This window comes from Rhineura floridana, chromosome 1 (genome assembly GCF_030035675.1).
Source record: "Rhineura floridana isolate rRhiFlo1 chromosome 1, rRhiFlo1.hap2, whole genome shotgun sequence".
Taxonomy (NCBI): domain Eukaryota; kingdom Metazoa; phylum Chordata; class Lepidosauria; order Squamata; family Rhineuridae; genus Rhineura; species Rhineura floridana.
The window spans coordinates 155,906,783-155,921,815 of NC_084480.1; the positions used below are offsets into that span (position 1 = coordinate 155,906,783).

The 15,033-nt window shown below is 41.6% G+C and overlaps 1 protein-coding gene across 1 annotated transcript in view; it reads right to left on the minus strand.

Annotated features, from left to right (window-relative positions):
• Window positions 1-14,612, minus strand: part of CFAP91 (cilia and flagella associated protein 91) — a 45,318-nt gene extending 30,706 nt beyond the window's left edge. The window contains exons 1-4 of the mRNA XM_061638543.1: window positions 14,466-14,612; window positions 8,342-8,418; window positions 7,229-7,386; window positions 653-736 (exon numbers count right to left, since the gene is read on the minus strand). Of these exons, the coding sequence (XP_061494527.1) occupies window positions 653-736; window positions 7,229-7,386; window positions 8,342-8,418; window positions 14,466-14,562 (416 nt within the window). The 5' untranslated portion in view covers window positions 14,563-14,612. The remainder of the gene's footprint in view (window positions 1-652; window positions 737-7,228; window positions 7,387-8,341; window positions 8,419-14,465) is intronic.
• Window positions 14,613-15,033: the final 421 nt, after the last annotated feature.

Genomic DNA, 15,033 nt, shown 5'->3' on the forward strand with positions numbered 1-15,033 from the left:
GTCCAGTTCTGGACACCACACTTTAAGAAGGATGCAGGCAAACTGGAATGGGTTCAGAGGAGGGCAGCAAGGATGATCAGAGGACTATAAACCAAGCCCTATGAGGAGAGACTGAAAGAACTGGGCATGTTTAGCCTTGAGAAGAGATGACTGAGGGGAGATATGATAGAACTGTTCAAGTACTTGAAATCCACACAGAGGAGGGCCATGATGTCTTCCCAATCGTCCCAGAGTGCAGGGCACAGAATAATGGGCTCAAGTTACAGGAAGCCACATTTCAACTGAACATCAGGAAAAACTTCCTGTTAGAGCAATGGAACCATTTACCTAGGGACATGGTGGGCTCTTCAACACTGGAGGCATTCAAGAGGCAGCTGGTGAGCCATCTATCGGGTATGCTTTAATTTGGATTCCTGCATTGAGCAGGGGGTTGGACTCAATGGCCTTATAGGCTCTTTCCAACTCTATGATTCTATGAAATACAACTGTATGATCAAGACACTCCCAAGGCTAGGAGGGATATCTTTTTGGGTGCCTTGGCAAAATGAAAGACAGAATTTGTTCTTCCTGTGTATTTTGGCAACACTTGCTTATTTAGTCATGGTAACAATTATCTTGAAGCTGAACGTGATTAACTCTATTCAGTTCCCACCGTTCAAAATACTTCCAGCGATTCCTTCCACTAACTTCAGGATCTTCATATTCAGTTCTTGGAATCTGAAGTGAGGGTTGACATCTATTTTAAAAAAGGAGGGATTGGTAAGAAATTGGCATCTTTTGCTAGAATATAATGTACCTAATGACAAACTGGGCATCTGAATAATAACCTCATGGAGGTACTGTTGTGCCAGGCTCCCCTGGATATTCCTTCCAGTTGGATTTTTGGCCCAAAGTTGGGAAAGAAGCCACTTTGGTCATCCACAGATGGTCAGAGATGTGCCAAGAGATGGACAAAGGAAGTATGATCCTATTGATTCTCTTGGACTTCTCAGTGGTATTAAAAACCATTGACCATGGTATCCTTCAGGGTTGCCTTAAGGCAATGGGTGTGGGAGACATTTTTTAAGTATCTGCTTGTTTCTAGAGGACAGATCTCAGAAAGCTGTGCTGGAAGACTAATGACCAGACCCTAAGGGAGTCCCACAGAATTCCATCTTGTCTCCCATACTTTGCACCAGCTATCCTATCTAAAACCCCTAGGTAAAGATGTACAGAGATTTGGGCTATGGAGTGATCCATATGCTGATGACACACAACTCTATCTCACATTTACATCATATGCAGGGAGATAGCAGAAACGCTAAGCTTGCTTATGGATAAGATCAGACTCCCCCCACAATAGGGCTGGAGAACCTGTGGCCCTCCAGGTGTTGTTGGACTACAACTCCTATCATCCCTGACCACTGGCCATGCTGATGGGAGATGGAGTCCAACAACATCGGGAAAGCCACAGGGTTCCCACCCTACCCTAAAAGTTCAGGTGTAAATGCTTGATCTGGCACTGCTTTCAGAAGCTCAGGTTGCAGCAGTGAATAGCAGTGCCCTTTACAAGCTTCAGCAGCTTTGCTAGCTATGACCTTTCCCAAACAGGCTAGACCTCACCACAGTAATTCTCACTCGTTACCTCCAGGCTTGATTATTACAATGCACTCTCTCTGGAGCTGCTCTTGAACAGCAATCAGAAACTTCAGCTGGTGCAGAATACTGCGGCTGGGTTGCTGGCAAGGGTTGGCAGGTCAGGGCAAATTATTCTAACCTTATTGGATCTGCACAACTTACCCATTGATTTCTGGGCTCAATTCAAGTACTGAATTGATTCTGGTTCTCCTGTTGGCTTATGACTGTGCCTTTGGTTGACAGTCTGGGTTCTTAATTACTGTTTTCAACTCTTGCTGGTTTTAATTGCTTCTATTTTTAAATGTTTTATTTTATTTATTATTATTATTGCTATTTATTACATTTGTATACCGCCCCATAGCAGAAGCTCTCTGGGCGGTTTACAATTAAAAACATTAAAAACAAATATACAAATTTAAAAACACTTAAAAAAAACAATTTAAAAATACATGCTAAAATGCCTGGGAGAAGAGGAAAGTCTTGACCTGGCGCCAAAAAGATAACAGTGTTGGTGCAAGGCGCACCTCGTCAGACAGATCATTCCATAATTTGGGGGCCACCACTAAGAAGGCCCTCTCTCTTGTTGCTAGCCTCCCAGCTTTCCTTGGAGTAGGCACCCGGAGGAGGGCCTTTGATCTTGAACGTAGTGTACGGGTGGGTTCGTATCGGGAGAGGCGTTCCATCAGGTATTGTGGTCCCAAGCCGTGTAAGGCTTTATAGGTTAAAACCAGCACTTTGAATCGAGCTCGGAAACATACAGGCAGTCAATGCAAGTGGGCCAGAATCGGTTTTATATGTTCGAACCACCTAGTCCCTGTTACCAATCTGGCCGCTGCATTTTGCACAAGCTGCAGTTTCCAAACCGTCTTCAAATGCAGCCCCACGTAGAGTGCATTGCAGTAATCTAACTTGGAGGTTGAGAATCAACAGAGTCACATTCCCCGTCTCTCTCCCGACAGAGGTCATCATACAGGGTGACCAAGGCTGTTTCCGTGCCAAAACCAGGCCTGAAACCCGACTGAAATGGATCCAGATAATTGGTTTCATCCAAGAGTGTCTGGAGCTGGCCTCCCACCACTCGTTCAAGGACTTTGCCCAGGAATGAAACATTTGCCATTAGCCTATAATTATTAAGATTTTCTGGGTCCAGGGAGGGCCTCTTCAGGAGTGGTCTCACTACCGCCTCTTTCAGGCAGCCACCCCCTCTCGCAGAGAGGCATTAATCACTTCCCTGGCCCAGCTGGCTGTTCTATCCCTGCTAGCTTTTATTAGCCAAGAATGGCAAGGATCCAGCACAGAAGTGGTTGCATGAACCTGTCCAAGCAGCTGTTTTCTGCTGCAATTTTTTTTGCTGTTTTCAGCTGCATTTAGTTGTACTTTGATTTGCTGTTAGATGGGGAAGAGCCATAGATCAATAGTAGAGCACATGCATTGCATGCAAATGTTTCCAGGTTCAAACCCTGGTGTCTCCAGATAGGGCTGGAAAAAAAACCCTGCCTGGAACCCTGGAGAGATACTGCCAGTCAATGTCAGCCATACTGGTCTGCCTCAATATAAGGCAGATTCCTACACTCCTATTGCTTTAAATACTGTAGGTGTAGCTTCCTTGGGTTTTCTGTCAAGATGAGCTAGAATACAACTTTTATAACAAATAAAATGGGCTGTCTGGTTTCTGAAATTGTGGTAAAAAAAATGGCCGCAGCTGTCTTACCAGCCAAAGCTGCTAAAAGGCACTCCTAGCCACGGAGGTCACCTGGGCCTCTAGCAACAAAGATGGATCCAGGAGCACCCCCAGACTATGAAGTCTGCTCTTTCAGAGGGAGCACAACCCCATACAAGGCAGGTAATTGACTTATTATCCAGACTCGGGAACCACCTACCCGCAGCACCTCCATCTTGCTAGGATTCAGAATCAATTTATTGGCCCTCATCCAGCCCCCCATTGAGTCCACAAGCACTGGTCCTGATTCAGATGTTACACAGAGACAGAGCTGGGTATCATTAACCCCAAACCTCTTGATTATCGCTCCCAAACGCTACATATAGATGTTAAACAACATTGGGGACAAGATGGTACCCTGAGGCACTTCCCAGTACAACTGTCAGAGGGCCGAAAGACAATCACCCAATGCTGTTCTCTGAAACTGACCCTGGAAATAGGATCGGAATCACTGTAATACCCATCTTACCAACTCAGCTCATGAATGGTATCAAAAGCCACTGAGAGATCAAGTAAAAATAACAAAGTTGCACTCCCCTGTCCTTCTCCTGATAAACGTCATCTATCAGGGTGACCAAGGCCAATTCAGTCCTGTAACCAGGCCTGAACCCAGATTGGAATGGGTCAACATAATCTGTTTCATCCAAGAGTACTTGCAATTGCTGCGCCGCAACCCTCTCAATCACCTTCCCTAAAAAGGGGTATTTATGAGTGGGCAGTAGTTGTCACAAACCAATGGTCCTGGGTGGACTTTTTTTTAGGAGCAGTTGATCACCACCTCTTTCAGGGTGGCTGGGACCACTCCCTCCCACAAAGACGTGCTGACCACACCCTGGATCCACTCAGTCATACTCCCTCAGCAAGATTTAATAAGCCAAGGAGGGCAAGGGTTGAGAGGACAAGTTGCTGCCCACATTGTTGCAAGCATCTTACCTACGTCATCATGGCTTTGTCCATGTCACCTTGGCTTTGGAACTAAACCACCATCTGAAAAGCCTTGCTGTACATGAAGTTTGTGATCATGTTCAAGAGATCAGTAGTGTGAATGAGCCACAACAACTAAATATAAAAATGGTGCTATGTTCCTGCAGTTATATTTAAGCTGAAATTAGGGTCTAACTACCTCTGAGTTTAACAATATATTGTGTGTTTTTTGACAACTGCTAAGAATAATGTTAACAATCTCAGCCATTATTATCTAGATCACAGTATGTGTGGAGGGAAAAGTTTAAATCTTCAACCAGCATTAGGAAAAAGATTGCAGCTGGGGGAAAAAGACTTGATTTTCCAAAACTCCCACAATCTAGATCAGTTGGGGGGGAGGGTACACTGCACCTGGCTTTTAATTTTTAAAAACACACAACATCATTGCTAGTCATGTTCCCAACATCACATGAAGTTAAGAATAGCAAGAACTAGGAACCAATAACTTCATACAATGTTGCCTATGGAATCGTATACCATGAAACAATTTTGTGACTGGCTAATAGTTGTTATAATCCTCTGGAATGAAGAAAGCATCCTTTAAAGGTGACCAGGACTACCCACTATGCAAAAAAACCCCCATAAATAGCCTCCTGGACCCAGCTGTTCAACTCCTTCCTGCTAGATACAGCAAGCATGAAGGGCAAGGGTCAAGCTGCTTTGGGAAAAACCTTATTTGGGCTAATCATAAACCAAGTATAGTTTTGGACTTCCGGGAAGGGTGACTTAGCCTGTGCCTGCTTTTGAGACGGGCTCCTGCCTCAAAAGAAGCTTATTCAGATATATCAGTCAGTTTTTTCTTTTTTTTGACTGATTAAACTTCTCCCGGGCAGGGAGAAACGAAGAGATTAACCTCAAAGCCTATTTTTGTTGGGACGACCAGATCTCATTAATTTATGGGACGAGGTCCAGCCGACGAAGGTGGGACGGATTTTCAACAGCAAGCTCTATCTGATAAAGCGAACGTTCACCTTATCTTCTAAGAGAGAACGCACTAACAGGCAAGCACCCTTCTTTCTATATTTTTCTTTTACTTGACTTAAATTGTTGCTGTTTAAAAGAGATTTGCCAGATTGATCGGTTTTTGACATCTCACTGGGGAGCCATAACTTCTCTCTGCTACGCACTAATTAATAGCTTATCTCTGTTTTTGTTGCAAAAAGCTGTCCTGGATTTGCATTCTAAAGATATACACAGAAGAGGGATTTCTATTCCAGATTTTTATTTTGAAGAATATTATATTGTCTGAGACTACTCTCTTTTTGGTCTATTTTTTTTTGACGAATCTGTTTCCTGACGACTGCCATTAATTGTTTCGATCCTGGGAACTGCATTTTGTTTACTTAACTATGGAGAGATAAGGCTGTCTGCTCTGTTTATACTGTGATGTCACCAAGTTTGGAGTATTAACCCAATTGTTGCTGAAATAAGAAGTGGTTTTCCTATATTTTTCTTTTAAAATGGCAATTAAGAAAGTGGCTGAGAATCTGGAAATAACTATGTTTCAGAAAATAATGGATGAGATTGAGATAACGAAACAAAACCTGCGACAGGGTTGTAAGGAGCTGAAAATTGAATTGAGTAAAATGACGCAGGAGATTAAAGATATAGGGGTCCCTGTGAGAGAGGTGACCCTGGAAGGGGTCCCTGTGAGAGAGGAGACCCCGGAGATTGGAACAAACGTGGAACAGGAAAAAGATTTGGAGTCTATGGACTTTAGAAATAAAATCTATTGTTTGGAGACACAGGAGATTAAAGACATAGGGGTCCTTGTGAGAGAGGAGACCCTGGAGACTGGAACAGGGGTCCCTGTGAGAGAGGAGACCCTGGAGACTGGAACAGGGGTCCCTGTGAGAGAGGAGACCCCGGAGATTGGAACAAACGTGGAACAGGAAAAAGATTTGGAGTCTATGGACTTTAGAAATAAAATCTATTGTTTGGAACTCAATGTTATCTCTGAAGAAATTAATGAAGATTCTAGAGATAAAGTTATCAATGGCATGGATAATCTTCTGGACTGGAATGATGTGATGGAGCCCAATATAGAGAAAATCTATGGAATTAACTGCAGCCATGTGACAATGGAAAAACTTTCAAGAGATGACCCAGTGTATTTTGAAAAAAAGAACAGAGATATGATTTTACAGCAGTATTTCAGCAACCTATTCAGAATGGATGGCAAGAAAATATTTGGGATAGAGGTAATTCCCATCAGACTCTTACTATATGACTATGGCTTTGACAGCAAGATTATTATGGAATACTGATAATGGAAGATTGGATACTGAAATTACTGGACTTAACAAGACTACTGAAGATGGAAGATGGAAAATGGAACTAATAGGGATAATAGAATAATGGCTACTGAAATTACTGAACCTAACAGATTCTGATGTGATGGATTAATTGAAATGTTTATTTTTACTATGGTTATGACAATAAGATTATCATAATTAGTAATGAGATGGATTAATCGATATGCTTATCTGGAAAAAAAAATTGATAGATATATTTCTTAAAGAATTGAAACCTCTCTTTGACTTTTTGTGGAAAGAATAAAGTAATGTTTATGAGATTTGATGATTAAGTAAGATAACTATTGGAGGAAAGTGATTTTATAATATGACTTAAGAGACAGGATTGTTATATATTATAGACTTATAACTGATCTGATCTTTGACAAATGGGAAGTCAATATTTTACTCTTTATTTTTTATTTTTTATTTTTATTTTTATTTTATTTTTATTTTTTTTGTTTAACTATTTTTGATTTTGTTTTTTGTCTTTGAATGTTTTATGATTTCGTCTTGTATGTTTTATGAAAATTTGAATAAAAATTATTGAAAAAAAAAAAAAAAAAAACCAAGTATAGTTTTTAAAAATACTTACATACAGAAGGACACTTACATGGCAAGCTTCTGAAAAGCCTGAAGGCGACGTTCTGCCCTTCCTCTCCACCTTCGGTCAATAAATGGGGGAACTGGATTTTTTTCTTCTAATTGCACAGAGTATGGTGGATAGTGAATCAGGTTACTAAACATGGCTCTAAATTCTGGCATTTTCCTCTTTTTTACATGGAAAAAAAGACAGGAAAGACAAATACTGTATGTAAAAATAAGGAGAATAACATCACAGCCAAAGCTAGTTTTTGTGTGAAAATAATACTAGGAAATATCCAGGATCTTGAGCTCCTCTATTCCTGCTGGCCGCTTTAGCAAATGGGCAAGGCTAAAGATGTTCATTTGCAGATAGGCTTGAATCTAAGTCATACCTGCAAAGGATTTTTTTTCCTTTACAGCCCACTTTGAGCTCAAGCAGTAAATGCATTGCAAAGGAAAAATTATTGCCAAACTTTTTGCATCAGAAGCTGGTGCTTTTTAAATATGATACCTTTTTCTTCTTCCTTTGAGATGCGTCTTTAACTTTCCTACACCTGATATCTTAAGACATTTCAAATAGCTCTGATCAACTGATTAGAGGGGACTGGTCATACTTTCTAGATACAAGTAACTGTTTCTGGAAAATCTCTCTCTGGTCGTGTATAGCAGACAGGTAAACACATTCACTGCCAGGCCTTAGCACATGTAAACTGAAATCTTACCAATGAGTACAGTATTCTCAGAGGATCGATTACCACTTTTAGCCTTACTCTATAAATTGTGAAAGTCTCTCAAAAAATTGTTTCACAGTAGCCATGGGCAGTTACTAGATTTATTCAAATTGCATGTAACTATTCCAAAATCTTTATCTAACAGTTTTTCATAAAGTGTTACATATTCCAGTGTCCATCAATGTTAACAGGTTGGCAACCTCTGTTGATACCATTATCTCATGCCAGCATTGATCATAGATCAGTGGGCTGGCACAATGACAAACATTAGTGCTGGTATCATGTATAAATGATACCCTGTCTATAAAGTTATTACTTCCCTTATGAAGTGGATTTCAAATTTCAGTGCCCAACCACAGCAAATGTATTTTCCACAGGTTCTATAAGAATTGTTTTGGACAATAACCTACCATTTCATCATGAGTTAGATGAGCCTGGACAGTTGCTTGTGCATGGTCTCTCTCACTTGAAAGCATATATAATGGATCTAAAATAATATAAATAAATAGAAACACTTTAATAAACCTTGGGAAGGAATACTAGGCCATAAAACCTTACTTAGACTCATGCTAGCTCATAACCAATCATAAAACAAATTAAACTAAGCAAAGATAATGGCAAAATCTGAAAAACACAGCAGGATTCCTGCAGAGCTTTTGCTAACTCAGTCCAGAAAATGAGAAAGACAAAATCCCGGCAGATACCCCCATGCAACTACTTTCATCCCTATTTAACTCCTTCATACTCTGAACATGCTCCCATTGATGGTAGAACTTTATGCAGACTACAGAGCCAGTGAAAGGAAAATCTTTCCCAAATAACTGAATTGAACGGGGGGGGCATGCAAACAATCACCATCTCATCACCAACAACTACTCCCTCCATGTCATCATGATCAAGTATAGGAACAATGGAACTCTGCATGCCAACATGTGATATAAACCCTGGATAAGGTGGCCATAACTCAGGCGATAGGGCACATGGCCTGGTACTATATCATGTCAAACACACAAGGGAGAAATATGGTGATGGAAAACATGTACACAGGCCATTTGTACAAAAAGGAGTGTTTTGAACAAACAGTTGATAGCTGAGCATACATAAGTGTTAGCAGCACATCGTGTTCTCTTTCTAGAATCCTTACAGGTACACTTCTTGCAGCATATCTCCTCTCCCGCCCAACCCCCCACCTCAATCCCAAAAAAGTGGAGTCTGGGATTGTTCTGCCAAGATGGTACTTGCCACTTGTGGATTTATAAGCAGCTGTTCTAAATATATATATTGAATCTCCTAATCATTACTTAAGGATGCCTTTTGAGTTGATAAAAATGTTTTAAATCAGTTAATCAACTAAATCAATTAATCCACACCGCACACCTTTTCTGCAACACTTGCTATATTGTTCTGTTAGGCCCCATCTCTCACTCTTGACTGTTTTATTTGGTATTGATTTGTTTACTGATACGAAGCACGGGTGGGGCGCCTCAAGCCAAGCAGCCAAAGCCTCTCTCTATGGCCCTCAAGACTGTGCCCATGCCATATTCCACATTCCCCCCAAGTGCTTTTGCTGGACTGCAATGTGTCTTTGAACTTCTATAATGCCTCTTGTGTGCCTGGATGGGGAGATACAGGTTTGTGATGTAGAAATCTCTGACTTTCCATGGTTGGAATGTACCCGACTGTGCAAAGGTAAGCGTCACATCCTTTGCTCCACCCACTTTTCCCTCTGGCCCCACACACCACTGGCATTTTGCCCACAAAAGGTTGCCCATGAAGGAATGCAGGGAAAAGGTTCTTCGCCCCTAGTATAGAACAATCCATCATGGCAAGGAAATGTTGATTGTTCAGCCAACCACTTTCCCCACACCCACTCTTTGCCCTCATCCTTGTATTCTTTTCTTGACTCATTTCATGACATCCGGAACAGACAACTAATTTCTTACCCCAAAATGATATATACAAAGGGAAGAAAAAAGCAGCTGCTTCCTTGTTAATAATCTGTCTTCTTGATCCATAAACCTTTTAAATTGGAAGGCTTGAATTTAAACCAGTTTCATCCATTACACTCCATTGCTGGCTTAAATCCAAGTTCAAGCCCATTTTTGCTTGTGACAAACAGCCCAATCCTGGGAATGTGACCAGGGCTCAACTTCTTCAGGAGATCTCGAGCCAGACATCTGAATCAGGACGTCTGGAGTCTGTACCCTCCTAGAGGTACAACTCCCTCCACACCAGGGATCCGCATCTCCATGTCAACCTAGCAACATGCTTAGAGGAATGTCAGAATGGAGAATGCTCCAAGCAAGAGGCCTGCTTCTTTAAGGTTCCTCAAAGAAGGAGCGGAGCCTGATAGTCATGCTCTGGCCTTGGAGGCATAAATACTTCAGTCTTAGCCTCATGCAGAGCTTTCCATGGTGCCACCTTGTGCTCTGTGGGCTTTATGACAAGATCAGGACAAAGTCTCCAATAAGTGCATATAGGTCTTCAGCCTCCCTTGCGTTATATATACCATGCATGAATGTGAATATGGGATAAAAAGATGTACACTCTCTGGATTTTTACTGACGTTTTATAGGTCTTGTATTTTTGTATGCTCTATACTGCCTTGCTATATTTTTATGAATAGTGTGGTGTCTAAATGTTTAAATAAATAAGTTTGAGGACACCAATCTGGTGCCTACAGGCCTTCCCTGGCACCCCTGAGAAGACCCTCCTCACCTAACCTGCCTTTCCCCATTGCACTTACAAAAGCAATTTGTTGAAGCCAATGGGATAATTTTTTTCAAGGCTAATTACAGTGGGGAGGGGAGAGAGACCATGAAAAGTAGTCACCACTGGGGAGGGAAATATTAACTCTCCCCTCCACAGCTATGACTCCCCTGCAAAAATGCCCCTCCACATGTAAGTTAGGCTTGAAAGAGGCCTTCTATTGGGTAAAATTTTAAGCCTGATTATAGCAGAGAAGGGGTATTTTCAGATGGAAGATCACAGCTGAGAAGCAGAGGATTAACCCTTATTTCTCCAGTTGTGACCCACTAAAAATAGTCCTAAGCCGAAATTCTATTGGCTCCAACTTTTCCCTTCCCAGCTCCACTCTTAAGGAAGATCACCCACTCTCATGAATTAGGCTTGGCGGAAAATCTAACACACTTTTTTCCTTCTAAAACACTAATTGCTGGTAGAAGAGTGAGTGAATGTGTGTGATTGCAACAAGAGGGAGGAGGGGGTGAAGGCCACAACAGCTTTTCATGTTTTCAAACGTGACCACAGGTCCAAAAAATTTAGCAACAGGGAATAGACTTATGGCATCACCATTGTGGTCTGCCATGATATTCCAAAATAAGGCGCATGTAATGTAATATAAAATAAGAAAATGACACCCAGTGGCAACTCTTAATTGCATATTTCTGTACTGTAAACTTGGGTTATAGATTCTAAACCCAATGAACTGGTTAAGCAAGCCATAAGGAGCTTTTTTCTATTAACATCCAACATAACAAACAGCTTGCTGAATAACACTACTAAAATAATAATAATAATACTAAAAGGCATAGAGTCTTGATGAATGATGCATTCCCATAATGAATTAAAGTAAATTATTCAATTTACTAACCAGTGGATCCACATTGTTCTTAAGACGTATCCACGTCTTCATCCACATCATTTTCTCCCAATAAGGTTTCTGTATGATATTTCATCATTCTTGCATCTAGGCCTGCATCTGCTCCTTGTACTGTTTACACTCTGCACATTTTTCTTTTTCACCCAGGGAAGGAATTTCTTCAAAATATTCCCTATACGGTGTCTCTTGCACACAGAAGCCATTATAGTTCTTCTGTGGCAAACGTGTGGGGGAATATAGGAACTGGAAGCTGTGTCTGTACTACAGTGTCTTCCCTTTTTTCTTTCCAGTCCTCTCCACTGTTCCTTTCTACTCTGCCTCCAACTGTTCTTTTCTGCACTGTCTCTGTCCTAATTCCTTTGCTTTGTGTGGCCCAGCTCCACCACAAACTCAGAACAATCCCATTCCCATCCAGCCTGACTTTGCACATATAACTTTAGTCAGAGAAACATAAAGTCCAGACCTCCCAAGAAGCAAGAGTTTGCAGTTAGGCTGGGTGAAGCTATTTTCGTGGGGACGGTGTATAAAAGCCAGAATGGAATCGGAAAAAAGAAATTCATGCCAAAAACACTGGGATGTGTTACAGACACTTGAGAACAATATTTAAGAACTAAGACCCTTCCAATATTATATTTTATTAACGCTTTAATAACAAAAATGCCATATGGAATAGCCTGGAACGGCAACTTTCCAGCAACCCAGGCCTACCAAATTCATCAGTCACACATGACTAGATGGGATTCATGCATGCCAAAAAACTTCCATAGAAACCATGTTCCGATACCCGTGAATCAATCTAGCTTGTTGAGAAGTTGCTGTTCTGTTCCAGATGGCATTTTGGTTATTAAAGCATTAATAAAATATCTGAAAGGTTTTGGTTCTTAAATATTGTTCTCAAGTGTATCTTACACATCCCAGTATTTTTGGCATGAATTTCATTTAAAAGCGGCACATTTTGGTCTGTTCCAGCTTTTATACTATCCCATTTTTATGAGATGAAAAACTGATATGAATGCCCATGTTTGATTGGTAGGTAACTTAATGTGTGTGTGATAGAGCCATTAATTTATTTTAATTAGACTGTAAATTTAGGTTTAGCGTGTTTGTAATAAGATAGAATTGAGTGAGAGAGAAATTTACTATTTTATTAATGATTTTAAAAAATCCAATTTTTTTAATCACTGATTTTTATCTACCATGCAAATTAAGCCCTAATAAACAAGGGGGTACTATTGTTTGGGGTTCTGGTGATCTAGTTCAACCTGTTCCCAAAGCTGTTGCAGTCTCCTTGAAGCAACAGGCTCACAGTGTGGAAGTACTTCTGGAGCAGCCCTGCTTTTGGATGGCTAGGATGACAATATAAGTATGCTTCTGCCCAGGTATAGTGAGTGCATGTTCCCCACCCTGCAAACAAGCAGCAGCAAAGGAGGAAATTTGTGTGCTTTCTAACTCGGATCTTATTGGGGGTGGGGGCGGGTTAAATTGTTGGTGTGCATACATGCTCTTGATTGTACCAGTCTCCTGGGTGGGTATGGTATGTCGTGGCCCAAAGCACATTTTGGGGCGGGCTCCTCTGTTCCTTATTTTTTCCTACATTTTTTAGCTATTGTTGGTGTGCATAGATGCACTTGACAGTGCTATGCTCTTGTACAGGACACTCTTCTGGATGCATGGGTGTATGATTTATGGTGGCCTAAAGCATATCCTACAGTAGGCACCCCCAGTAACTTATTTTTCATATTCTTACTGTGTCCTCACACATTTATGAGCGTTTTGAAAGCATAATTTTGTTTGGAAAAAAATACTGTTGGACTCGAAGCGGGGGGGGGAATCCCCCGATCATGGAAATATATGATAGGGGGTATCCCAAAGCTTAATTTGGGGTTCAGGGACATATAAACTTTATTTTGGAATTCAGGGACGTATGACCTTTCCTTCTTTTTTACCATTTCAACCTTTTCAGTAAATAAGAAACTGGGAAGTCATAACCAACTTCAGCATAATGTATGTATACATTCATTCAAAGACGTGAGGGTGCTTCCATACAGATGTTTATTGTGGGATCAGTGCTGCTCATACATGCAAATTTTGTTTTTTTGCTTTTGCTGTGCCCAAAAGATGTCATCAATATAAAAAAGCCCTTATTTCCCCCCATTTAATTTGGATTTACCCTTTCCATGGAAAATTCTGTAAGGTAAACAAAAAAATACTGTTGCCAGCCTGTTGTTTGTGCTACAAGCCCCCATCCAAAAGCATCCCAGAGTCCCTCCCAGAATACCTCTTTATGGAGCATTCATTCTGATTTGTTTGGAGAGAGTTTATGCCATGTTAGCTCAACCAATAATTATCCCACACTTTGCAGTGCGTTCCCCCAATTTACCTTATTGAGAAAAAAATCCGGTGTGTGTGTAAGTGATTTATTGTACAAGAGCACCAAACCCACTTTCTTTGTGCAATGTGAATGGGCCGGTATGCAATTGAATCCCACCCCAAAATAAGGGCAGTCTGGACTCTAGTTGTTGGTTTCTTATGCTCCCCAGTTAGAAATGCCCATAACAAATAATGGAGTAATCCAATATCAGAGTAGCTGTGATTGGGCGGTAGCATCCACACACACATACACCCAGAGCTTGGAAAAGTTACTTTTTTTGAACTACAACTCCCATCAGCCCAATCCAGGGGCCATGCTGGCTGGGGCTGATGGGAGTTGTAGTTTTAAAAAAGTACCTTTTCCAAGCTCTGCATACACCCCTAGCAGAGACGAACCAAGTGCAACTGTACGGGAAGCGCGTCTCTCTTTGAGAAGGTACATCCTTTATGCCTGCCGCCTATCAGTCGGTACCATTCCCGACCGACCGACTCCCCACTCCCTGGGCAGACCAACCCCGCCTCTTCCAAATGCCTCAAATTACCGTAGAGGAAATCGAAAGCCCGGTTGGGGGCCATGACTCTGCGGTACCGGGCCCCGAAGGGCGCCGACGGTCGCCCCACCGTCACCGAGCGGCTCATCCCGGCGCCACTGCGTCTCCGCCGTCTCCTGCTGCGTCTAGGCCGAAGTTGTTGCCATAGCAACAGTAGAGCCCAGCTAGGAGTGGGCGCGGCCTATTTTGCGCTCCTGAAACCATAGATATAGGGCGAAATAGACTGCTCTCATTGTTCAGATTCCCGACAACTTGGAATGGTCATGTGATATTTTGCTCAGGGCAAAAGCATAAAGCAATTGAATGCAATTAGTGGAGCACAAACTTCTGCGGTGGGTTGGGTCAAATTAACGAGACGGGCCTTTGTCGTAACCCAGTATCAGTTTTATATAGGGCATTTTTGGCTGGAAACTAGGTACTGAAATGAAGTGAGGGATATAACTGCATATGTTAAATGTGTGCGAAGTTAATCGCGATCGTGGCGCTGAGAAAACGAATGATTAACACTGTCCTTGGGCTGTTTTTGCGATCAGCACCTTCAGGATAGCTGTTTCCTGCC